The following is a 27733-nucleotide window of genomic DNA, read 5'->3' as shown; positions in this document are numbered from 1 at the left end:
AATAAAGTAAGATAATCCTGGCAGCTCTCCAACCAATCGTTTCACCCGTTTATAGCACCTGTAAATCCTGCACTGGCACGTCACAGTTCAAAGGTCGTCCGAGAGGACAGGAACGGTGTGCAGCAGAGGCAGGAGGTAGTTCCGGGCCTGGAGGGTCGGCGTCCAGCAGGCCTTAGTTTTAAACCTGATTTCAACCAGCAGGTGATTAACAGGCTTCTGCAGAGCCTGATGAGCTGCTGCACGGGTGACTCAACCACTGGATCTAGTGTGTTGGAGCAGAGAAACCACTAAAACGTGCTGGATACGGGGCCTCCAGTTCCCCTGCTGTACAGTTCATGGTTCTGAAAACTGTTGCTTTAACACCGACTGTTGGGTTCATTATTACGGTTACTTCAGTGAACCCCAGGGTTTGTGGTTATTCTAGGACGTCCACTCACTTCAGGCCTGCTGAACGGGCTTTGAGTCTTAGAGGAAGTCTTCAGATGCCAAGTTCCATCAATAAATCAGGCTGGCCTCTGGGCTCGCTTCCTCCTTCAGCCCGACCCAGCAGCTCCGCTCTCATCCGAAACCCTTCTGCTGCAGCGCCGATCCGATCCAACTTACAACCTGTTGCAGTTTAAAGTCTAAAAGAGGGCCATCTCCCCCGCCTCAAGGCTCTGTGAGAGCAGACGTGATCGGGCCCTGCTTCCTGAGGGTGTTGGGGGGGGGGGGGGGGGGGGGGGGACCGGCACCAGATTTAGGCCTGCTGTCATTCTGGTTCACCGCAGGTCGCTCAGACAGGATGCTGCAGCGTGGGCACGGCAACGGTTCGTTTATTACTCAGCCTTTGTTTTATATTTAACAACCACCCACAATGCATTGCAGCGTGAGGCTTTGGCACGTGAGTTTCTCACAAGTTTTGTGCAAACCCTGCAGAAATGATGATTCGGAAACTCTTCTGCATCCTCAGAAATGACCATTTTGGGGATTTTTCCTTTCTAAAATAGTCATTTATCTAAAAATTCTTTCACTTTCAGACAATTTATCACTTTGGTGTTTTAATATTTTAGTGATTTACAGATTTTATTTGATTTCACAGGTAAAAAAGAACATTACTTATTATTACTATTATTTTCAATTATTTTTCAAATAAAAAATGTTTTTATTCATTATTAGGGGACAGCATCACAGTTTTGTTGCTTTTAGCTGAATTTTCTACATTATTTGTACCTCAATAAAATAGATGTGAGGGAACATAAAAAAGATCAAAAGGAAGATCTCACAAAGTAGAAACGCAGACCGATCTGCTCGCCTGGCAAGAGCTGGGTCTAGCTCACTAGGCTGTGACTCGGTCTGGCTGAAGGAAGAGAACACACAACGGCTGGTTTCACACAGCAGGAACCGAGGGGACGACTAGCTCAGTAAACATTTCATTTGTCGTCCCCGTGTGATGAAACGGCGAGAGGACGATGAGAAGCGAGTTCTGGGCAGCAGACGAGAGGAGAGCATAGCCAGGAATTTATTCCAGGCCACCCAACACGTCCTGGTTTGGAGGCGACGAGCGCTTCCTAACGAACGCGGCTCCCTGACCATTCCCATCGGATCACCGAGGAGCTCAAACAGCTGCTAAATAAATGTCCGCGGTGTGAATAACAGACGCCTGTGTTTATAATCGTCTCAGCTGAGATACTGAACCCGGTGGCGGGGAGCGGTCGGCGTGACAAACCCAGACTGAGCAGGTGCCTGATTAGAGGTAATCTCCAGCCAGGTGGATGACATTAGAACAGGAGCGCCATGATGGGGCTGAGGAGCTCAGCTGCAGCTTTATACCCACTCTTAATACTTAACCTCGGGACTTTTCCTTTCAGATGTACATAAAAGATCATTATAACCCATAACAAGGCAGCGGGATGTTTCTATGTAGCCGGTCTTTGTTAACCCTTTACCGGACGAGTGACTGGTTTTAGTTATTTTCACACTTCCAGTCTTGATTTGCAGCCTAAACCAGAAACTTTATTAAATTAGAAAAAACAAGTCAAATGGGAAAAATATAACGGGAAAAACAAAGTACTAGAGGTCCACTGATATTAGACTGAAATTCTGCGACTGTACTAGGCTGCCCAAGGATGTGCCTGACTACATTCGGCTTTACTAAGGACAAATATCGGCCGATGTACAAAATATTTTTTTTCTTCTTCCGGCTCTTGGCGGGTGCAGACGCTTCCCCTCTCCTCTCCTCCATATCTAATCCTCAAGGCCGTTGTCTGCCTGTGGGTGCTGGGTGCACGGCTGCTTCTGCATTTTTTCTGGAAACTGAAATTCACTAAAATGGATCTCGTCAGCTGGTCTCTCAACGCGGTTGATAACATTTTTTCAACGATGAGAACGGGAGAAGGGGCTCCCGGATGCCCCTCCGGGACAGACCAGCTGTCTGTGGAGGACTCTGAAGACGTGTGGATATTCGTGGTGTTGGTGTCAGGTTTCCTGCTGATCGGCATTGGAGGCTACCTGGCTTACCGGAAAATTAACGAGCTGTTGAGGAATATTGGCCTGATCACCGGAGCTCAGAGATGGATTGCACCGCGCTGTGAATTCACAGACTCACATAATTGTCGAGATGAATCGTAAGCTTGGAACTTTGGCCGAGATCGTCATTCTTTGGCACAAAAGATGGATGCCATCAAGGAGAGAGTGGACGAATCAGCACGGATTGGGATAGATTAACGTCCATTATTGGGATTTTGAGAGGTTGAGGACCAACAAACTGTAAGACAGAGAGGAAATTATCTGTCTGGCCCAGAAACAATTTCTAATCGGAATCTGGCGCCCTTGAGCCTGCAAGGCTACAACGAAAACTCCCCCCTCAGAAGATATGTGGAATGTGCCGTCGCTATGGCAACTCAACTCTGTCTCCTATCCCAGCCTGGGCGGGACTGCGGGAAGGCCGCTGAAACGTTCCAGGGTCACTATAACCCTCCAACCCTCAATGCTCCTCCCCCATCCACACTGAGGTGACATGCGCTGCTTATCGTGGCTGCAGGAAATGAAGTGGGGATAGTCCCAACCCACCACCCCACCTAGTGGACACTTATGTTGTGTTGTCTGAAGTCTGTTGCATATCTGTGAGGTGTTTTTTTGCAGAGCAAAGCTGCCCTCCTGGTGGAGGATAACTCTGAAGTGCCTTTTTTCCCTCCACCTGAACCAATCCTCATGTAACCCTCTTATCTCTATTAAGGTAGCGCGACTCAGGGTTGTGAATGACCACAGTCACCAGTTCTTGTCATGTGTCTTGCCCATGTATGTCTGATCTCTGAATTGTGTGTGCTGAAACTCTAATTTCCCTCTGGGATTAATAAAGTATCTTTGATTGATTGATTTTGATTGATATAAAAAGTCTGATATATCGGTCTAACCCTAATGGGTACGTATTCTGCAAATGTCACACGTTGCATCCTTTGGTGCTGCTTCCTCTGTAAACACTCCAAACACGGATGGAAACTATAACTGTCCATCCCTTTTCTGTCACGTTTTGGTTTCAGGAACCATCTGGGTCATCTCAAACCCCAGGAGTCATGGCGGATGACTGCTCACTGATACAGGTTCTGTTGAGGGTTCTTCCTGTTAAAGGGGAGATTTCCCCTCGACACAACAAGTCAGTGACTCCATGCAACCTGCTGGGTTCCTTATATATGAAACTTTTACCTAATTAGCATAATAAACTGAACTCAATTGGAATATTGGAATTGCCTTGAGATGACTCTTGTTGTGCCTGACCTGGTCCCGACCTATGTGGACCGGGTAGAACGGGTCCAGACGCTGACCCTGCCATAGCTAAAGCCCTCCTTGATATCAGAGAGCTTCACCTCACAGCAGCCAATCAGGGGGTGGGTGGGCGTGGCCAGAACCAGCCCTGAAACGGCTCATTCTGGAAGGTACCGAAACTGTCAAGAGATGGATTTAGCGCAAAGAACTTAGTGAACATGTTTCATACCGACTGTAGAACTGGTGTAAATTTGAAAAGAAGTCATAATACGTCTGTTTAAAGACTAAAACTGGAGGTTTGTAAGATTTAAGTATTTCAACGACTTCCCTCTGAAGGTTAATAACAGTTCACGTTTCTGTCTGATCGTTTAAACGGTTTGTAAGTTGTAACCAGATAATGAGAGTACATCTAATTAGAGGTGGTGGTAATACTGAAGGCACACAGCAGCTGAGTGTCAATAAGACACGCCCAGAGAGACAGGAAATCAAACAAAGCCCAAATCTGACCTTTACAGCCACATTAAACAGGAACCCAGAGCTGCTGGAACGTCTGTTTCCTTCTGGATTTAAGAATCCTGAGGTGGAACCATTTCAGCGTTCAGATGGAAGAGCCCCAGCGTACGGAGGAGGCTGATGATGCGGGACACACGCTATGAAAACCTGTGTTTAAGCTGTGGGATCCTGAGTTTGTGTGAGTCCGCCTGATAATAGTTTGCTCTTTGGCCTTCTGCGAGGATTCAGTTGGACCGATCCACCGGTTTTCAGGATGAGAGGCGGCGCGTGCTTCCATAACACGCTTTCATCAACCATCCCTTATGACGAGACTCGGGACAACATCTTCCATTCTCATCCTGTCGGGAAGGGTTTCTATAAATGTGACACCAGCTGCTAGGTGTGTCTGGAAAAAGCCACAACTGAGACGGAAGTACAGAATCCCAGGCTGGATCCGGGTGGAGCCCATTTCTCCAGGGAGGATGAAAACTCCATCAGAATCAGATTAAAAACCATCAATAACCATTACTCCATAGTAACGGTTTGTGTGTGGACCATGAGGGCAGCCAGAACCAACAAAGGGCTTTTGTCCTACTGGTACCGAGAGGCTGTCCAGCTGACTGGGTTCTGGATGGTGATTAGACTTTGGGCCAAACTTTGGGTCAGTGATGCACACTGGAAGGCAGCAAAGTGGAAAAAAGGTCACATGACAGGGAAGGTGGATGGTGTTCACATCCAGGACAAAAGCAACACAAAGAAAACCTCAAACATCAAAGCTTTAGTGTCCGACGGGAGGCGATACTAGGAGCTAAATCGCTCACATGTCCTCCTAAAGGTCTCTGGGCTGGTTAGAGGAGCGACCGACAGGCCGGTTTCTCTCAGAACGCCGAGCGTGAAGACCATCGTATTCCACTTCTACCAGTTAAAGCCACTAAACACAACCTAGACCAGCTGAACAACAACGAGTCAAGAAAATCAAGAAAAATCAACGAAGAAATGTTTTGGCAACGCTTTTTGTCATCGAATCGTTGTGGTGTGCAACCTTTATGAAACGGTCAACGCGCGCAGCTCACCTGTATGCAGCAGCAGACCGCATATGTCGCACGTGCAATGAGAAAAACTCGTGCAACATCTTTTCAAGTTACTTTGTCCCCCAGAAGTTTTGAACAAAGGTGACAGATCATCTGCTGCTGTGGCCCCCAGACTCTGGAGCTCGCTCCCCCTGAGCCTGAGACCAGTGGACTCAGGGGTCTCCTTTAAAAGCAGCTGAAGACTCACCTGCTTTGGTGGCCTTTGTCATCACGCTCTCCCAGTTCTGCTCTCTTAGTTCCACAATTCCCAGCATCCACTGATTTCCCTCCTTTTCCTCATTATTTTTAATCACAATTTCTATTTTTTATCTAATTTAAAAATGTATATATTTTAAATTTTAAATAGATTTTTTTTGTCCTTGTGAAGTGCCGCATGATTTTTATCTGGAGAGGCGCTGTAGAAAAAATCCTTTTCTTTCTTGTTATTGCGTGAGGAAGATGTCTTTTACTGGCCCACGGTGTGCTGCTCTAGGTGCTGTGGAGGAAACCAGAGAAACCAGCAAAGACACCGACGCAGAAACGGTCCAAAGTTTGGGATCAAAAGTGCAACTGTGGGCAGATTAGCTAATGCTAACAGGTAGCAAGCTCACCATCGAGCGGGATTCAGAGAAACCACGATGGCGGTGAAACTAAGAACATCTAAACTCTACAAGCAGAAGAAAAGTCGCCATCATCCTGTTTATCATTAGCAGCAGCAGCAGCACTGCGGAGCAGAACCAGAACCCTGCTTCCGGTTCGAGTCTGCTCTGCTCAACGCTGCTGCAGGATTAGGGCAAGCCACTGTAGCATGTAATTCACAAACACGTCTGTCTGTGAACATAATTTAAACGTGATCATTGCTAACCCGTACATAATGGATATGCGCTCTTTTCATTTTTAGAAGTAGAAATTAAATTTTACAGGCACTTCCAGTAGCTTACTACTGAAAATGTTAATGAAATACATTTTAACCCTAACCCTACCAGAGTATTACTCTGCTCCCACTTCCTGTTTGAAAAATGTTGCCTAGCAGACCGAGAGGGCGGAGCCACTAACAAATACACACACACACACAGGCTCACAACAACATTGTGACATCATATGGTACCAGCTAACATCCTAGGGTACCTCTTAAGCTGGGCGGACACTGTGCGACTTTTTCACTCAGCTTCAGCTCAAACCGTACGACTTCCTCGCAGGCAGATCTCACGAGCCAGGCGCTCACACTGTACGACCCAGTTCTCGCATGTGACCTGACTGCTCACACTGTACGTCTGGTAGCAACACGTCAAACCTAAAAATGTGCTAAAAATAGCAGTTTTTACTCAACACGTCAGACGTTTTTGTCTTGTTTTGCCTGTTGTCCTTCGGGAGTGCTGCAGGAGGACACACAGGGATTTATGGGGGTTGGATGAGGAAAACGAAATAAAGAAAGTAAATCTGTGTTTTGTGATCAGTTTAATTTGACATGAACACGACAAACACGCTTTCTTGACAATCTTTGTGAGTAAAAAAACGTGTAGAAATAAAAACGAACAGTGTGTGTTATTAGGGAAATAGCGGGTGAGCAATGTCGATGCAGGATTGCGCATGCGCCGTGAGCGGTTCTGATACATTTTGGGTCGCAGCGGGTCGCAGCGCCGCTTCAACAGTGCGATACCCTCACGAGGGACGAGCAAAATATCAAACACGCCAGAAGTCCGTGCGAGCTCACGACTGCTGATCGGCAGCTGGTCACGTGGTGTTAATCACCTCTCGTAACGCCCTGTACACTACACGACCGCTCGGCGCTAAACTCGTTCCAATCTCGTGAATTCTTCTCGCACGAGTGGAAAATCGGCTCAAAAAAGTGAAAAAGTCGCACAGTGTACGCCCGGCTTTAGCCAGTAGCGATGGCAGATTTAAATTCTAATGCAGTGCAGAGTTTTTACCCGACGACGGCACAACGCTGACAGTTTTAGGCAGATTATTTAAAATTTTAACTAAAATGCACTAAAGTGCAAAACTGTTGAATACACGTGTCTGCAGCACGATTAGACACGCATTTATATAGTTTATCAGGAAAAATTTGATTTGGGGTGACTTGCTCTTTAACTCTGGATATATTTAGGTGATAGCATGCTGTTTTGCACGCTTTTGAACTGTTTTTAATCATATTTTGTTGTTAAAGGAGAGAAAATGTTTCCTTAAAAGTTTTAAAATTTTCCTGTTTAAACCGATTAATAAATGATCCAAACAGTCGTTTGTTGCAGCCCTGCTGACCCGCCTGACCCTTTGCTGGGTTTTCCCATTCAGGAAGTGAAATCTTACTCATGAAAGGTTTGTTCGTGTGATTTAGGAAGTGGTTGCGGTTATCAGAAGAAGAAGGTTTATTTTTTATTTTTGCCTGGTAACGGTACATTTATGGGCCAGGGTTAAAAAATATATATTTATTTTCAGACTAGCGGCTCACCGATTAGGTGAATAATGGCTGATTCTGATCATCAGCCAATGTTTTGGGTGCATGTTTGGAGTCCAACAGGGATTGGAATTGACCCAAAAAAAAAAAACAAACAAGGATTGATGCACCTAAACATCATTTAAGTCCTTTGAAGCTTCCAAATAAAATACAAGGTTGTCATAAACCAGAAGTCTGAGCCGCTTGAATCCTCACCCACAAAACCACCGATTCCAGCTTTTACCAGTTACAGAAAATGGTTTCTACGTCTTTATTGAGCCCCGTTTCAGATTTCCTCTCTAGCAGATAAAAACGCAGCTCGTTACAGCACCGATTACAGAATCTGCAACGTCCACGCTGACGTCAAAACGTGTCTGGGAGGGAGGGAGGGGGAGAGAGAGAGAGAGAGAGAGTCTATCCTCGAATCCTAATGACAGGATAGAATGGCCGTGGCTGGAGTTGCCCTGGCAACCGGCGCCATGGATATGCGACAGAGGGAAACGAGAGTGGAGCTGGAGACAGACGGGCAGAGAGAGAGAGAGAGAGAGAGAGAGAGAGAGAGAGAGAGAGAGAGAGAGAGAGAGAGACAGAGAGAGAGAGAGACAGAGAGAGAGAGAGAGAGACAGAGAGAGAGAGAGACAGAGAGAGAGAGAGAGAGAGACAGAGAGAGAGAGAGAGACAGAGAGAGAGAGAGAGAGAGAGAGAGACAGAGAGAGAGAGAGAGAGAGAGAGAGAGAGAGAGACAGAGAGAGACAGAGAGAGAGAGAGAGAGAGAGAGAGAGAGAGAGAGAGAGAGAGAGAGAGAGAGAGAGAGAGAGAGAGAGAGAGAGGCAGATGAAGCAAACAAATTATCACTAACATCAAAAGCAAATATGAAGTGGAAAAACAGCTACGGGATGTGGAGGTATAAACCAGAAACATTCAGGTGGATCCATCTCACACACACACACACACACACACGCACACACACACACACACGCATGCACTCACGCACGCACGCACGCACACACACTCCAACAGGAGATCATTTGAATCAAATTTACATGAGGAACAAAAAGTACACGGAACAGGTCCCTGCTTGTGTAATCGAGGGACAGAGGTGGATGTGTTCGGCTGCTTCCACCAGCTGAGTGGGTTTTACAAACAAATCATCTTTTCTTTAATCACCACATAACCTGAAATCGGTTCTGGCAGATGCAGAACAACATCGGAGGTAACATGTGACCTCCTCCTGCTCCTTTCACTCGCCCACTCCGCTTCTTTTTATAAACCTTCCAGAAAGTCTCTCTCTCTCCACACACACACACACACACACACACACACACACACACACACACACACACACACACACACACACACACACACACACACACACACACACACACACACACACACACACACACACACACACACACACACACACACACACACACACACACACACACACACACACACACACACACACACACACACTGAATTAACCATGACTATGATAGTGGGGCCTAGCTGACTGAATTCTAATTACAACAACTTTGCCGGCTGCTGTTTGGAGGCTGTGTGAGGAACGTCTGCAGCTCCACGTGTGAACCCTTCAGAAGAGCCTCACTTACAGGAAACGCTGCGTCTCTCACCAGAAACCAGCGTCGTTCTCAGCCACCTGTACGGTGAAAACAAAAGCACAGCTAGCAACTCTCTGGTCCGACTCGTTACGTGCTGATCCTTTTATTTGTCGACTCAAACCAGCCCTAAACTTAACGTTTAGAAACGTTCCACACAGCGACGCGTCATCAACCCCATAAAGGGTCATTTTAGCACATACGCGCTCAAGAAAATGGTTTCAATTTTTGAATTATGTGCATAGAATGGCTTTAAGCAGCATTGTGTTCTCAGGAACGTCAACACAAATAAAAGGTACTTCAATGTTTGAGGGAAACAAAAATAAAACACACTTGGGAAAAGCGTTTAAAGAGAAGGAATATCTAGTGAGGCAAAATAACAAGATTTTAGGCTCATTTTTGAAGTTATTGACATCACTGGAGCTTCTCGTCTTTCGTTTAGCCCGAGTAATCCTCATCTTGTAAGTTTCATACAGGATTTAAAAACAGGGATTATTTTTATCACATTAATCTAAATAATGTTTACATAATAATGCATAAATGTGTCGTTTTCCAATAACAATTATCCGATCACCACCTCCAGAGATAATAAAGGAAGAACTGAATCTCCTTCGACCAGATTCAGGAGGTTATGTGTCACATGATCAGTTGTACTTGTACAACCCTGAGGCACCCCACAGATGCTGGCCCAGCACAAACAACATTTGAACTGATGCATAAAAAACACGCATCAAATGTTCATTTATTTATAAAATGCATTTATACTATTATAGAAAAGGTTTATTAGTTATTCAGGATTATTACGACTCATCGCTGCCAAATTATGAATTTAAAAAACAAACTGGACTTGTAGTTTTATTTAAGTCAGAGGAGAACTGAAACTACAAACATGTCTGCCATTTTTGTGCAAAGGTCCATCTCCTGCTTTTACTTTGAAAGGACGAGGCAGAATGGTGGTAGGTTTTCAGGAAGTGGAGAGCCGAGATGAGAATGTCTGCTGGGGGGGGGTAAATAATTAAACACGACGGACTTTCACACCTGCAGCCCTGGAGCATGATGTAAACGTAGGAGTGTGTCCTTTCATTGGCCTCCCTGTGTTACAGGAAGCTTTTCACCACGAACGTTTGGGGTTTTTGACCTCGGGATGGACATCGCTCAACCAGAAGAAGAGACACAGAGCGGACAGTGGTCCAACTGGAAATTTCACAGTAAAACTTGGAAGAATATATTGGATTGAGGTAGAAAGTAGTCAAGTTGCAACTTCATTTGTAGTTTGGTCTCCAACTCCCCTAACCCTAACCTGCTGTCTCAGACTCCTCTGCCTTTCTCCACTGGTGCTTCACTCGTTTGGTCAACGCATCTGAAGTCATTGTTAGGCGTTAACGCCAATTAGGGTTTGGAGAGTGAGAGACCCATCCAATATGGCGCTGAGGTGTTTACAGCCCAATGTCGCCTCAACGCATGTTTTTGTTTCGTCTCATTCCCACCTGTTGTAGCAACTAGCAGCTTGTTTAATAAAGACAGTAAATTTGTACCGATTCCAAAAGCAAACCTTCTTCTTCTGAAGTAGACCGGCTTTTATTCTGATCGCTGTTTGAATGTGGGGGTACTTTCTTTTGAGCTTAATGAGAAAGTAGTAAAGCGGATCTCACATGATCGTTTTAGACCAATGCCGTGAACAGGAAACACAACAAGTCAGTGACTTAATGAAATCCAACCTATAACTTGGTACTTAAGCAACTTACAAAGTTTAATTTCACTTAACTTGCAAATTTTATTTTATTTGAACTTTATTACATGTTTTTACTAACTTAAATATTATAACTTATATGAACTCTAAATGGACCTAATAAACCCTAACCCAAATAAGTTGAATTTACTTAAAAATGACAATGTGGCAGGCTGGTGAAGGCAGTAACTACTAGCACCACATCATGACTCGCACACCCATACATGCTAGTGTGACGCCCACAAAGTGTGGTCACATAATTTTGTTAAAGTATTTAGTGGTGTAATTTAGTAAAAGTAATAAAATAAGAATAGGAAAGTGTGGGGTGCAATACCGAGGTTCTCCACAAGGTGGCGGGGGGGATGCGAGACGGCTAGTGGAGCGCTGTGTCCCATCTACCGTTATTCGGGAGCAGCAGTTCACAGAAACCACTCCATTCTGATGTCTCTGTCTCTTTTTTTTTTTTTTTTGCATTTCAGGTTAGTAAAGTGCACCCAAGCATACAAATCCACCTATATGAGGTGCGCCATGAGTTTATAAATGTAGTGACGGTTGATAGCTTATGCTAAAGGTTCAGTTATAGAGTTAATTGGACGTACATAGCCGTTAACGTTTTATGCCCATAGTCTAGCCTCACAGGCAAATAGCTCAACTGGTAAGGTTGTGAGCTATCCTAGCTTGAATGGGTTTAATAGAAATTTATATGTTCAACAAATGTTTAATTGATAGAAGGGTGCTGAAGTAGGTTTAGTTATTATAATAGAAAAAGTGGAGTTTAATGTTGTTTTGGGTCAAAAGAGTGCTTCTTGTAGCAACGGCTAGGTCACACTGGTGAATATATATGAATGTTTGATTGTGCATTGTCTTGTAGCCAAGCCTAAATGTTAATGAGGTTGTGGAAACTGTAAGGGAAAATGACTGAATACTGGTTTAGTGGAAATGAAGGAAAAGTGAATACATACACATGTAATGTAAAAGGGAATATATTATCCTGAGAAAAGATAATTAAAGATTCGGGAGCAGCAGTTCACAGAAACCACTCCATTCTGATGTCTCTGTCTCTTTTTTTTTGTGCATTTCAGGCACCCGGACGTTCCCTCAATAATTTATATTTAAGCTGTTAGTGGGGATTGTGCCGGCCCGATACCTGCAACACTAACAGCCAATGAAAGTGGAACACTCAAAGTCAAGTCAAGAGCATCTGGTGTGAACAACAACAGTATTATTAACAATGGGACATTACAGCCGTACAGCATTACTTTGACCAACCTCCTCACTTATGGTGCCAACATGATACTGTACATAAAGTAACACCACATCTGCAACACTGAATGAAATAATAACTGAGAACAACAATCCTCCACAATAAACATGCATAAACACCCCAAAATAGAGCAAAATAACTGAAAACATGACTACCCACAATGCACCCCCCCACCAGTTGTTTATTGTTCCTGAAATCCAACAAAATTGCTAGTTTGTGGTTGTTTTTCTTGTAAATCCAAAAATATTTAAAATAATATATAAAGTCTGTTTATCAGACACACTTTAGGGTTGACGTAAAGATGAATGGAATAATATAGAAAAAGGTTGTCACGGTAACCGGTGTAGCGGTAAACCCCGGTAAAAAAGGTAACTATAATAATAACCGTCTTGTTTTAATAAAAAATTATCTCGGTGGATTACCGTGGCTGCGGTGTAGGCGCGGTGACCCTTACCAGCCACCGTACCATCTGCTGAAGTTGCCGGCGGCACATGCGCACTTTGTTGTTTACAACCAAAACTTTCTTAAAGCTTAAGCTGAAATAATGGTCAAAGGAGGAGACGGCAGCCCTCAGGACATTTATTATCCCTCAAAGAAGACAAAGTGGGAAGTACGGGCATCTTTTGGATATTTGAAGAATGCCGAGGGACAGCTGATAGAAGACGGCTATCCTGTTTGCAGCACGTGCAGAAAAAGTGTCTGTGAAAGGCAGCAACGCTTCAAATCTCATGACACATCTGCGTGACCATCACCCACAACTCTACAGTCAACGCAAGGCAAGCTAACGTTAGCGTTTTAGCTAAAATGCGTGATCCGAGGATTTGGGTTGAGGGAGAATGCAACGAGTCGCTATATAAAGCAGCCGCAGCGCCGCTACCTGCATATAAACCGTGTCGTGGACACCCCCATGTTGAAATGACGCTATGCATTACGGGGCTCCCAGGGGCAGATAAGAGTTGGTCTCTCTCCGAGAATAATTATGAATTTAACAACGATTACTGCCTGATGACATTTTCCCACATCTGCAAAGCTCACTGGAAGGACACAAACCGAGGACAATATTTTCCTGATATAGGGGTTATTACTCAAGTAAGGGTAAAAAAGTATCTGATTAGAAGGCTACTTGAGTACTGAGTATCATCTGATCTAATACTTTTACAATGATGACATCAAACAGACAAAAAATAAGAAGTTATTGGCAAATATTGGTATTTTAAAGACTAAAGGGGAAAAATGAAAACAAATAAACAACATAATTACAAAATAACACATTTTAGGCTAAATTTAGACACAAACTGAGGACAATATTTCCTGACATACAGGGTTTATTTAATTGTGTAAACATGTAGCACGTTTAAAAAAAATACTGTGATAATACCAAAAACCGTGGTAATTTTGGTCGCAATAACCGTGAGGTTAAATTTTCACACCGTGACAACCCTTATATAGAAACATAAAATAATAAATCAATCATTTTTTGGTTAACATTACTCGTTAAAGTTAAGTTGTCCTTTATTGATTAATTTAAGTTGCTTACTTAAAAAAGAAATAGTTCAGTTAATTAAAACGTTTGAGTTCCATGTACTTAAAACAAGGAAAAGGTTGAACAAACTCAACACATTTGAGTTCTAAAAATATTTTTTTTAATTATGAGTTTTATGTACTCAATATATTTGATTATTTTGAACTTTTGGGTTTACAGTTAATTAACATAATGAACTGAACTGCCTTGTGAAGTGCCTTGAGAGCCTCATCCCTCTCCTCTGATACCATAAAGAGCTTCACACGTCTCATTTTCTGATTAAAAAAACGTTCATTTTTAAACTTCTTGATCCAATCAGACGAGCTTCTGCATCAGTGAAACCACAAGCGTGCGAGATAAAACAATCTTTTTGTTCCTTTTTTTTTTGACTAAGCAGGCAAACGGCACAGGCTGAGGTGTTAAAGCAGGAAGTTTGGATTTCTGACCTCCTTGCAGAAAACTCCAAGTGGAACGTCACCAACTACATTTCTGGAGAAACGCCGAGATCTAAATGTGGATCGCGGAAAGTTGTTCCTGCTGTTGAGGCTCACTCTGCTCCTGGAGTGGCTGCTTGTTGCTCTCTGGTGACCTGCAGCAGATTGCCTCTTCGTGTCATTGCAAGAGGCTGGAAGACAAACCGAGAGGCCGGGCGCTTCACGACTATCGAGACTGGAGTTTACCAGTTAGTTAAAGCCGCTGATTCACAGCATTTTAAAGCAGTTGTGTTTAAAACGTCTTCAGCTAGCGAAAGAGGACCCAATTATAATAGAATATAAAAACTCAATCTTTGTTCCTAAAGCGCCTTTCAGGCACAGGGGTGACGACAACATTCTGTACAGACATACATTAGTGATTGACAAGACCAGGATTAAAACAAGAATAAAAGAAATTAAAACAACATACTGTATTTTCCGGACTATAAGCCGCTACTTTTTCCCACGCTTTGAACCATGCGGCTTTACTGAAGATTTCCCTTCACCTGCAGGGGGCGCTTTAGCAGAAAGTGTAACAGGTGGAAGTCAAATGTGGAAATGGAAGAAAGTGCTCATTTTAATTTAGCACATGCAAGCAGCTGGCACAATGAAGAATTTTTTTCAAATCCAACCCCTCATCATGGTAACTACACGTATGAGTTCATATGATGTCGCATTTAAGTTGAAGGCCATCGATCTGGCAGTAAAGGAGGGAAACCGAGCTGCCGCTGTCGGTGCAGGATCTGCTCGGGTGCAAGATCGGCTCGGGGTCCGTCGACTGCCGATGACGTCAAAGTAGTTGATTGGCTGAACATGAACCTTACGGAATTACGTAATCACGTTACGTTGGTCCAGGCAAATCTTTCTGTTGGAAAGATGGACAACTTTTACAAAGAAATCCATCATTACCTCTTTGAAAATACACTTTTAGCATAGAGCTGCATGTCTATTAGGGCTGAACGATTAATTTCATGTGCAATTAAATTGTGATGTGACAAAAGGAGATTTTCTAATCGCAAAGGCTGCAATTTGGCAGCGAGTGGTTAGCGCAATGCTAATATACATGGAAAAACCCATAGGAATGCTAATGCTAATATCACCGATTACATTCTTACAAATTATGAATTAGAAACGTGCCAAATGATTACATTTGGAGTCTAATAGAAAGTAAAACTACCATCAATCAAATAAGTACAGACAGGTATTTTAGTAAAGCCAGAAAACTTTTAACTCCAGAGTTTTGGCTAGCAGCTATGAGCTTAACTGAACTACGCATGGACAAGAAGTCAAAAACTCTAAACACAAAATACTACAATACAAAAAAGAGGCTAAAGGAGCTGGAGACAAGTCTGACAGAAACTGCAAGTAGCCACAAGCACAGCTGGGGTGTAATAAAGAGCGGTATAACTCCAGAGCTGCGTGATCTGAGTTTGTGACCCCTGGAGTAGCTGGTGCATGCTGCAGTGGCGCCTAACGTGGGACACCCATATAACTTGTGCAGCAGACGGCATCCCTCTTGTGGTGGTCGAGAAGCCCCATACAGCAGCCGATGGCAGAGATTTTTAGCTAACGAGCGCTAGAGTGGAAATGCTCTTCTAAAGCACAAGATCTAGAAATGGAGCCACCAGAAGAGCTTTCAGACGACAACGAGAGCACAACACCAACGATACTGGATTCCTCCCACGGGAAAGTCCGTTGTGTCAAAGAAAGACACCTTCAGTAGCATGCTGCTTCATCAGTCGCATGAAAAGAACAGAGTCACTTCTACTTGTAGACATGCTGTCAATGTGTTTGCATACACAAATACTGCTAACTAGTACAGCTAACAGCAGAGCTTTCTATATCACGCAAGTTTTCCAATTTATTCAAGTGAAGCCTGGAAAACTCAAGGCGTGGATCTGTTTCCGGCTTCAACACCCAAATTTTTACGTAGATAAGCAGGTAGTTTGGTCTTGGTTAATGGATCTGTTTCACGTCGGTGTGGACAAAAACTCCAGCTACTCAAACACAGGTTTAGACCCGCTAATTAGGTAGAAACTCTAAAGCAATCTTGTGTTTTTGTTACTGAAAAAAGATGATTTTTACTTGACAGGATGGTTAGAACTAGGGATGTAAGAAAATGTCGATTGTGGCAATATATCGTGATATTTTCCCCAGCGATATTATATCGATATTCAGAAGCTGTGTATCAAAAATATCGATATCGCAATATATCGTGATATTTTCTTGCAAAAATGTATCGATATTCAAAAGTAGCGTATCTAATTTTTGGAAGAATTTACATGGAAACATTTATTTTCTTGAGGTGCAATTCAAATGCCGACCACTAGTTGGCAGCAGTGTGTAATGGGTTTAGTTTCCACCATTGAAATGTAAATCCCTCTGTTATGGTTAAACATGTTAAGTATCAGTTTGGACTGTTTATTGAATTTTCCTTTAATAAATTTAGTCAAAAAAATCACCAATATCGTCTGACTGAATGTATCGCGATATATCGTGATGTATTGTATCGTCTCCCCTGTATCGTAATACGTATTGTATCGCCAGAATTTCACCAGCACACATCCCTAGTTAGAACCAAAGATGCATCTAAACGCATCAGAAACCCCAGCAAGAAGATAAAAAGTGACACAATCTCCCTTTCCCCATAATAACCAGTTACAGGGCACAGAAACTTCAAAACAAACTCTAATGGCTCCCACATCCCGCTGCGAGCCACATCTGAACGCCGCAGCATCAAAAAATAAAAGCTGCCGGTTTGCCTGAACCAAGTCAGGAGAAGCCACATTTAATCAAACTCCACATGGAAACAGCGTCAGTCCTGGCTGGTGTTTCACTAAAAACCCGGAGCGATTTTATGCAAATGCAGGAATGAAACGGTCCAAGAAGCTGCACTTGACCTACATAGCTCCTCCACAGTTCTGTTCCCAGTAGAGAGGAGATCACAGGAAGCTGGAAGCCAGGGGATAGGCTTATTAACCACCACTGCACAGGAGTAAAGCCGTGCGTGATCAGCGGCGGAAAAAAACAAAGGAGCGTGGAACGAGATTAATAAGGAGGTCTGAGCTGGAGACGGTTCAGCAAAACATAATAAGACTAAAAACCGTTTAGAAAATCAGAACATGCAGGAGGAAAATGGAAATCAGGACGCTTAGACAGGTTCTGAGTTCCTGGTGTGGATGTTCCTGGGCCAAACTCCTCATATAAATGGTTTCATGGAAAAAGGGAGTGCTCCATAGAAAAAAAGTCCCAATAGGCAGCAGGAAGTCTGAGCTGTGGCCAGTCTTACGGGCTGGTTTTACACAAAAAGAGCCACGAACAGAAATTCCTCACAGATCATGCGGACCGGGCCAAGCCTCGCTGCTTTTGTAACAGGCGGTGGGTGCGACCCAGCCCAGCGGAGAAGAATGAAATACATCTGAGCCCTGATGGGGACCGAGCGGACCAGAAAGGCAACAATAGAAATAGAGAGTGTTTCCACGTGAGAAGGACGAGGAACAAAAAGGACAGGATGTCCGCATGAGTCACCGAAACCATCCGTCAAATCTGAGGAACACATCAGAACCATCCCAACCAAAGTCCACAGCCTGGATGCCATTAAGAACCTGCAGAACTTTATCAGCTCTGCTGGTTTACAGTTTAAAGGTCTCGTTCACAGAGAGGCCGTGTAATACTACGATTAGTCACTCCGAGTTTCTGCTTCAGCCGCAGACAGGAAGTGTTGGGCAAGTTACTTCTAAACTGTAATGCATTACTTATTACTTGTTACCCTCATTTTAATGTAATTGATTACATTACAATATTACTGATTTTAAAATGTAAGGCATTACACTACTTTTGCATTACTTTAAGTTACTTTCACCAAAACAATTTCAAAGTGAATTAGGTCATGTGACACTGAGTGAACTCATGACACAGCCAGTGGAAGGTGATGTGGTGTCTGAGCTAGGACTGCTGTTAAAACATGCCGCATGGTGGCGCAGCGGTTAGCACTGTTGCCTCGCAGCACGAAGGTTGCAGGTTCGAAACTCAGCTGTGGCCTTTCTGCATGGAGTTCTCCCCATGCATGCGTGGGTTTCCTCCGGGTACTCCGGTTTCCCCCACAGATCACAACACGCCCTATAGGTTATAAACTGTAAGTCGCTTTGGATAAAAGTGTCTGCGAAATAAATAAACATAAACATAAAAACAGTCAGATATAATAAAGGTTCTTTACTAAATAAAAACAACAACAATCTGTACTCTCAGCACGCTGCCATCTTATATTAACTGAGCAGGGAGTGAGGTGGTGGGGGCTCCAAGCTTATATTGCCTTGGTCCCCAAATGCCCTTGATACGGCCCTGGATGTGGGACTGACTTCTGGTGTGATCTGATTCAGTCACATGTATAAATATTAAATGCTTATATATTATTGCTTTTCACTGGTAAACATGTGTATTGGGGATAAATCTTCCTACTTTTTTCTTTTCAAGCACTTTGTTTTGTTTTCTTGACGTTATGTGAATAATTTCCGGCCCTTTCTCTCTCTAACCTTCCTGCATGCTGCATGTTTTCTCCGTCTTCCAGAAAAACTGTAAACTAGATTTCCTACTTTCTAACTAATCAGCCAAAGGGATCTACCGAACACAAAATATAAAATAAAAGCTTCATACGCGCTGCGCTCCAGCAGCAATGAGTTGAAATCACCGGGGCACAGATTATGAACTCAGCTGAAAAGTACATGAAGTACCAGAGAATATAGGCTGATATGAACGATCGCAGGTGAATTACCTTGTTTTGGTGGAGCGGTTTTGTGAATATAACAGCGGCCGCGTGCAGGACGCAGCTGGAGTATTTGAGCCGTTACCGCTGTGTCCTCTCTGCTCATAGAATGCCCGCAAAGCTGAGTCCATAAATGACGTCATATATGTGGATACTGGATCTTCTTTCAGGCTTCCCGCGATTTTAATTTTTAGGAAACCCACATCTTGATTCTGGGTTTAAAAATGTGTTGTAATTACCGCGTTACTGACAACTGTACCGAGTAAATATTACCATTTTCTTTCCCTGTAATGCCTTACATTACCACATTACAGCAAAAAGCAATGCATTACAGTAATTAATTACTTTTGTACCGCGTTACTCCCAACACTGCAGACAGGAAGTAAACCACAAAACGTTTGAGTCAGAAAAGGCCCGTCTCTTCTATGTCACAGGGAATGTTTGCATTTGTGGCCCTGCCCACCTTAGCTTAGGACCACCCACGGGAAAAAGAAATAGCGCGTCTTAGCTGGTAGAAGCTAACCATTAGCAACTACTCAAAGCATTATGAAGATCACCACAAACGTTCTGTTCTTTTAGAAGAAAACCTACGTTTACATTCAAATATCATCATTCTGGAACGTTCAGTGACAAACAATCAGGAAGTGGTTCCTCCTCCGACTCAGGATAAAATAAACAAAGCTAAATCTCCAAAGACGTGGTCCAACATTACAGAATTCTGAGTTTTGTTAACGAAGGCAGCAGAAAGGTTGTGTTGCTGTTAGCCAATCAGAGGAGAGAGGTTTGCATTTCATAATTATTAACGAGGACGACTTGAAATCCTGTCGTTTTACATCCTCACCACTCCTCTAAAACACTTCTACCCCTGAAACAGGAGCGCCAGAGCTTTTTTTCTTACCGAAGCATTCATTTATACTAAAGAGACCACTCCAGATTTATAGATTAAATGAGTGAACCACACCTTTAAATGTGTGGAACACTGAAAAACCATTGATTAATGATTATTTATGATTCTAATGGGTCACTAAGTGTTTCATGTAGGCTGAACATGAAAATAGTCTCCTACACCTCTCTCCTGCACGGTGAAACTCTAGGATTAGAAATTCCTGACAGATCTACGTCACACTTAGCATTCGTGGACTCACCCAACTTGACTCGCAACGGGGAAGGCTGTTGTTGGTTTAGCGTCCAGGAAACACCAGAGAACGTCTCTGCTAGTAGAAGCTAACTGTTAGCATTAGCAATTCCACCACACAGCAGAACTCCTCCAGGCTTGTGTTATTGGTGGAGATAAAACATCAACGTTGCAGAGGAAACAGAGTCAGTGGTAGAGTCACGTGGTTGTTAGCCAATCAGAGAAGAGATGTCCAAATATCAGGAAATAAGACTCCAGATCCTGTTGTCTGAAACTCTGCTCTGATCAGGCATTATGCTAGTTCCTCAAACAGGCACATCTGAGCTAGAGGCCGACCGACACCGATTTTTAAAGAATTTTGTTGTTGATGGCCGATATCTAAAGCAGATTATTAGACCGATTATATATATAGCAGTTGCTAATGGTTAGCTTCCACCAGCTAAGATGTGCTGTATCTTCAGTGTGCTGCTACATATACATGCATACATCCAATTTCTGAACCCGCTTACGACCCTACGTGGATAAAATAACAACTCAACACTCACTGTGTGCAATATAAATTAAATAAGTCAATAAATATCTTAATATTTATACAACTTTATAATATATTTTAAAAAACGGTGTGTTGGGGTCCTTCAGGTCCTTTCTTCAGTCTAGTAGTGGCGGCAGTTGACCACACAGGTGCCTGATTTTTATTTTTAAATTGACTTTACAAATAATTTCGGCAAACGTAGAAAAAATTGAATATATTGGCCGGCCTCTAATCTGAGCGCTCACACACACACAGACTTCCCCTCAAAAGTTTAGACTTCATGACTACATTCTGAGTCCTGCAGCAGGTTTCCTACGTAAGGTCGAGGATTAGGGAGCATGAAGGAAACGGGCCAGTGGGCCAGTCTGAGACGTTGTAACTGGCCCAGATTAAAGCGCTAACGTGTGCGTTTACAGGCGGCGTTCAGTAAAGGACAAGTTACTGATAGAACTAAGCTCACGATGCATTCTGCACTCCTCTGCAACCAGAACAAACGTGTTCAGGATGTTGTGGTGGGATGCAGCTCAACCACTGCAGTGCTGATTAAAAATAAGAGCTTTAATTCAGCTTTCACTGCAGATTCAGCTCAGTGAAAATCATGCATCACACACAGGCCGATCCAGTGGCAGCAGCCTGAAGTTACAACAAACTAGCAACCATCTCTGATATTTGATTTATCCCAAAATGCACAAGAAACAGGAGCGACCTGCCTGAGCAGACAAGCATCAGATCTGTCAGCCTGATCTGGATCCTTGCCTGGAAGCAGAACCTGAGCTTTTCAGGAAACATGCTTCCGTAACCCGGCAGTGGGGTTAAAGCTGCCCTGAATTCCCCAGGAACCAAATACAGCCTTGATGAGATTGGTTGGTCGATAGGCTTGGAGAGCCACCTAACCCATTAGTGAGCTCTGAGACACATAACACGCTTTAGTGGGACAGCGATCCACGAGGAAGAAAGCACGGCGTGTTGCTGAGTGGCTGTGTAAACACACGCTGTTAATCCACTTAAGGATAATGGCTGCAGCAGGTCGAGAGATTGGACGAGAGAGAGATTTGGAGCAGCTGAATATGAAAACGAGAGAGGAGGGTTAGCCAGTCGGTGCCGGCTTGGTTCCAGGAGACAGGTGCACAGAACCAAACAAAAACACGGATGCTCCAGCTTCTGGATTTAGACCACAAGAAACACGGATGACCTTAAACAAATTTAAAACAAGAGCAGTGTGTACTTCTGCTGCGTTGAAAGGTCTGGTTGATGCACCCTCTAGAACAACAGTTTTCAATCAGAAATAAGTTTGGAAAACCAAAACCACCAACATCAAAGACACTTTCATAAGAACTATTGAACTTGTTCCCACCTTTTTGCCATCTGAGCTGGTTTTGGAGAGGCAGGACTTTGCTAAGGACAGGTAGCCACCGATGACTTCGATCTCTTCCACGGCGGGGTAGCGCTTCTTCAGCTGGGTGCCCAGCCGAGCGAAGGGAGCCGGCTGTGGCGACGCAGAACCAGGCGGGGTCTCGCTGGAAGCTTCCGGCTCAGGTGAGCTTTTCTGGGGTTCTGTCGAACGTTTGGGCACCACGGTGAAGGTGTTGCCCTTTCTCCTCTGAGCCACGGGGCTGGAAACTGGAACGCGTTCAGAGGGTTCCACCTCGATGTCATCTATGTTGGTTATTGGCAGCTGATCCACGGTGGGTCCATCTGGAGCAGCAGGGGAAGGAGATGGAGCAAAAGAGGCTTGTGGGATGGGGGAGGAGAGTGGTGAAGGTGGGGGTGAAGCCAGGACAGGTGTAGAGGGAGGAGTTGGGGCTGAAGCAGGAGTTGGAGACGAGGGTTCAGAGGATGGAAGAGGAACAGGACTTGTGGCAACAGCAGAAGGTGGTTCAGGTTCCTTCTGCTCCACCGGTTTCTCGTCCTTCCTCTTTGTGGTTTTTGGGAAGCGGGATGTTGGCGACCCTGTTGAAGGAACGCCTGCTGCTCTGTGCGAGAGCGAAGACTTGACACGGTCCGGTGGTGCTGGGTTGCTGGATGATGATGGGGACTGGGGGCGACGCTTGGGGACCACTGTGAAGGAGTTTCGAGACTGCAGCCGTAAGTTCGCAAGGGCTCGAGCTTGAGTGTCTCCATCGGGAATTTGGTTGAGGTCAGGCTTCTCACAGGGACGGATCTCAAACTCGGGAGAGGAATGCAACACTTTGGATGAGACGGGAAGTAAAGAAGACTCGGCACGGGCACTGCGGGTCTCCGGAGAGCATGGCACCTTGGGTCTGGGGGGCGTGTCTGCACCCTCCCAGTCCCTCTCCCTGGTTAGCTTGTTCTGTCCTCTGTCGGACTCGTCTCTGGGGGCGACCGCTGCCCCGTTTACCCCACGTTCCTCAAACCTCTGACGAAAAGAGGACACAGACTGCTGGGGCCCGGGATGGCTCGGAGGGCTGCCCAGCTCCGATACAGCAGGTTGTGGCTTTGGTTTGGAAGACCAGGAACTCTGGAAGACAGGTGATGCTGGTTGGCTGCTGACAGACAGACCTGGTCTGGGCTTTGGCACCAGATCTGACTGTGGCTTGGACCAGTGTCTTGGCCTGCTACTGGCACTACAGTCCAGGTCCAGCAGGTTTTCTGTGCTGTGGGACTTCTTCTGCAGCTTCCCATAGTTGCTGTCAAACTTCTGCAGGATTCTACTGACCCTCCCGTGACCCTCACCATCATCACCAGGGGCATCAAGGTCCGGGCGGCCCAGGGTGCTCAGGTTCTCCTCGCTCTTGCTTAACGTGGTGTCGTAAATGACCACTTCCTTGGCTCTGATCTCAGTCACGGAACTGCCTCTCCGGTCGAGAAGGTCGTTCAGAGAACTGTAGCTATCCACGCCGTTCTGCTGCCAGCTGGCCCCGGCTTTAACCCCTCCAGCCTCCGGGAAGTAATCCGGATCCGACTCGATGATGATGATGTTCTCAGCGCGGATAGTCCGTATGCCGGGCACGCTGCCGTACAGCTCCAGGATGTGCTGAACGGGACGAGCGGCGTCACCTCCTCGGTCCTGCCGCCTCCTCCGCTCCTTCTCCAGCTTAATGAACGGGTTCTCCTCCAGCGGCCCCAGGCTCTCTTGGAGCACCAGGCTCTCCCGTCCGTCATCCTCCTTCGATGCCGTCCGATCGGCTGCCGGCGGCCGCGACTCTTTGTTGTTGGAGAAGTGCTGGATGGCCGTGGAGATGGTGTAGTTCCGCCCGGACCCGGCGCTGGCTCCGCCGCTGCCGCGCTCCGTCGGCTCACCGTTGAGTCGCTGCGAAGCCCCGCCGCCGCCGCCGGGGCTAGTGGGCTCTGGGGTGACGGTGCTCCCCACAGAACCGCCGCCCTTCGCCTTTCTCCTCTCCAAGATTTCACGCTTCCAGGCCGGCATCCTCGGGCTCTCTTGCCCGGCCTCCTGCCGGAGGACGCGAACATCTCCCCCGCCGGACATTGCGCTGGGTTGATGAAACGGAATGAGGAGGAAAGAGAGACTCCGAGGGGGTCTTGCCGCGGCGCTAAACGCAGACTCCGGCTCTGACCATACCCGCAGGACCGATAAACACACACACAATCATCCCTACCTCCTCTCCTTTTCACCCTCTGCCACAGCGCTGGCGTTCTCCTCACGGATCCTGAATGCGGCCCCGCCCCTTCACCGCTGCACGCGCGACTTTGGCAATCCCACCCGGATTCTGATTGGTCTTTATTTTCATGATCACGCCCCTTTGATTCTTTAAGACACGCCCATTTCCATTGTTGAAAAGGCAAGGGAGGTCTGTCAATCAAAACAGTTGCATTCAAGTTCCGCTCGTTCTTTCAGGTTTTCACAACTCTAAACATTTCGAGCGTATAAACGGGGTACTTAGTCGTGTACTCATCGTGTGGTAATTTAAATAGTACTTTTTACCGCTATTTTTAAAGTTTTAATATATCCTAATCTGAACAGAGGCCCGTTTATTCATCTGGCATTGATCCCGGATTGGCATGAGCTCATTAGATTACAGCACATGAATTCAGCACTACGTGGGCTATTCTCCGAAGCTGTAGGCGATACAAATATGTATCTATGTCATAATTAAGCGTGGCATGACTTAAGAGGGATGAAGACGAAGATCAGACGTATTACGCAGCATATCCTCAATCAGACTATTAAATTTCTAGAAATAAAACTTTTTATGCCAATTAAAAAATCAGGGAATAATTTCCTGAGACATAAGAAGCCATTTGGTGCTTCTCTATCTAGAAACTGACCCAAAAACTGGCTGACAGGGTTCGGTAAAAAGCGTTTTTAACTCGAGGCTTCATTCTCATCTAATAGCGCCACCTTGTGGCCACCCAACGTCTGCGACCACCAGCTTCATTGTCAAATTACTCATAAGGCAGATTTTATTTACACGAAGATGACAAATATCCACACAAACAAATACAAATAAAAACTTCCATCCAAATTCAACATAATGACAGAATGTTACAGCAGGAGATAAATTAATGAGGCAATAAATACATGCAGCACATTTACAAGGTAAACAAACCGAACAAACACGTTACACGGTGAAAATAATCAGCAATTCGTTAGAGAAAATGTGTGCAGAGGATCTACTGCGTGTGGATTTCACCACAAACCATTCTAATGGTGGGGGGAGCAAGCTGTGTGGTGTCTGAGCAACACTTTCAGCAACAGACACCAAATAATGCACCGTTTACCAGCGAGCAACGTCCCTCTGGGGAGGGTAGAGCAGTTTCTCAGGATCTCAATCCCAAGAGTGTCCTCGGATGTCACGTTTCACAAATGTGGTAAACTGACATGCTTGTTAAACGTTAAACATACAGCACTGTGCACAAGTCTTGAGCCATCGCTCTGTTCCTTAAACGTTTGCTTCAAAACAACAAGACTTAGTAGTAATTTATCAGATCAGTGGACAAGAAACTGAGTAAAGAACACATTTCTGTAGAAAAATCTGAGGTTGAGCGAGTTTTTGAGAAAGCATTTGAACTTTTCAGTTTCGTATGGACAACCCATAATCAGCTGATGGTCCTTTTCATGCATGCCACTCCTTAACTAAGATTTAAATCACTATTTTTTAACCCTTTTCTTTTTCTGTATTTTTATTATAGACTCGAACTAATCAAAGAACTAATTATCTTCACGACAGGTTGCCATTAATAGGAAGCCTAAAACTCCAACATATTCTTCGTTATGAGATTAGGTCTTAGAAAATAAACAATTCTCCTAAAAGTTGGCTTTGTACGGACAAAAGCGGCCGATATTCAAACAACATTTACGTTGAAAAACCTTCGGAAATCCTGTGAAAAGCTCTAAAGAAAGTTTGGCTGTTTTAAAGAAAAAAATACAGAAATGAGGTCTGGTTTAAAACATCTACACAGTACTGTAATACTTGTTTATTAAATGTATATTTTTCTTTATGGCTCATTGTTTACTGTTGATTGCACAAAGTAGAGGCACTAATATGCTCCAAATCCACATCGGAGTGACAGCCTGTCTTCAAAAGGGTCCTGCAATAACTTAGTGTTTCTCTAAAAAAAAAGAAAAAAAAAGAAAAACACAGACAAAAACTGCAACAATAACCAGTGTAATGATAACTAAAGTATTGATCTTACAGCTTTGAAAAACTCTGATTGTAAAAGGAGATCATAGCGTAGCCCAGAACATAAAACTCTTATATTGTACAGGTGGGAATGAGACAGAAAAGGAAAATCTGTTGTAATTGTTTAAATCTCTAATGGCAGACAGAGATCACTGATGTGAAAGCTGCTTCATGAAACCTCCTCTGCTCAGTTAACCCGGCACGCTCGTATCATCAGCAGCTGCAGCAGGATGAAGAGCGGTGAAACGATGAGGCCATACCACAGGTCTCTGGCTTGGTCTTGATCGTCCAGCTTCTGGCACAGGAGAACCTCGCACACCAGCTTCAGGCTGAGCACCGTCAGCACCCAGAGGAGCCGCAGCACCGCCAGCCGCTTCTCGTTCTCCTGGTAAAGCCGAATGGACACGATGGCGGTAAAGTAGGTGCTGAGGCCGTCTGCAGCGAACAGAGGGACAAAAACCAGCCACCAGCTCAGATGGAGGCTCGACAGGTCCACTTTCAGGGCAACCATCATGCTGAAGACCAGTAAAGCAAGCAGGTGAAGAAAGAGTTCAAAGGTGGCAAAGCCCAGCCACTGAACCAGCTCCCTCAAGGAGAACAGCATGGCTGAGTGCAGAGGGGCCTTCCTCTGAGGACAGACAGCCGGAAGGCAGCAGAGCAGCCCCGGTTAGGGGCTCCAGGGCTGAGGAAGGGGCCGCTTATCTAGGACAGAAGGAGTGGAGACGTCCCACCTTGATGGCTACATCTTCAGTTACAACCTGTGGATGACGAGAGGGAGACTTGTCAATAGAAGTTCTTTCAGGAAACCATTTTTAACATTGTTATAAACAAGACATGCGAGTAGAAGGCAGTGTGCAGCAATTTTAGAACTTGATGTGAAAGACATCGTGTTTTAGAAAAGCATGGCCTACAATCATCCTTCGACCATCATGTCTAAGCTCGGCTAACGTTAACTTTTCACCAAAAATAGTTAGATTTAAACTAGAACTGAAAACCTTTAAATCAACGTTTCAAATCCAAGTTCAATCGACAAAAAATCTTAACGATAGCCGAATGTTATTCTACACTGCTACTTTATGCTAACTTAAGAAACGACGTCTCCTTACAAAAAGAACGGTTATATAAACATACGTGTTCAGAGGTTCACCGACTGTTATACCAAGTTAATTTACCTTAAAACAACCAGGTGTTTTTATCATCCATCCGGTTAGAACAGCCAGAATATAACTATGCTAACGACTAGCTAAAATGTAGCTTCATCGTTACCGTAGGATCTTCTTCTTCGTTTCTTTTGTCGTAAGCGTTCGTCTCAAGAGTCCCGCTACTGTCATCTGCTGGGGAAGTACTGTTACTACAA

General features: G+C 44.7%; 2 protein-coding genes across 3 annotated transcripts in view; both read right to left on the bottom strand.

The window, feature by feature from the left end:
- Positions 1 to 24414, bottom strand: part of tprn (taperin) — a 29401-nt gene extending 4987 nt beyond the window's left edge. The window contains exon 1 of the mRNA XM_015943474.3: positions 22128 to 24414. Within this exon, the coding sequence (XP_015798960.3) occupies positions 22128 to 24221 (2094 nt within the window). The 5' untranslated portion in view covers positions 24222 to 24414. The remainder of the gene's footprint in view (positions 1 to 22127) is intronic.
- A 707-nt stretch (positions 24415 to 25121) lies between these two features.
- On the bottom strand, positions 25122 to 27733 carry tmem203 (transmembrane protein 203). 2 transcript variants are annotated; one of them, XM_015943473.3, is made up of 2 exons: positions 27643 to 27733; positions 25122 to 27134 (listed from the first exon to the last, which is right to left on the bottom strand). In XM_015943473.3, the coding sequence occupies exon 2, from the start codon at positions 26978 to 26980 to the stop codon at positions 26564 to 26566; it is 417 nt and encodes a 138-aa protein (XP_015798959.1). In that variant the 5' UTR covers positions 26981 to 27134; positions 27643 to 27733; the 3' UTR covers positions 25122 to 26563. The 2 variants fall into 2 exon arrangements, with proteins under 2 accessions (XP_015798959.1, XP_015798958.1); XM_015943472.3 differs by having other exon boundaries at positions 27549 to 27696.

This window comes from Nothobranchius furzeri, chromosome 6 (assembly GCF_043380555.1).
Source record: "Nothobranchius furzeri strain GRZ-AD chromosome 6, NfurGRZ-RIMD1, whole genome shotgun sequence".
NCBI classification, from domain to species: Eukaryota; Metazoa; Chordata; class Actinopteri; order Cyprinodontiformes; family Nothobranchiidae; genus Nothobranchius; species Nothobranchius furzeri.
This window is presented reverse-complemented; position numbering and strand designations above follow the sequence as displayed.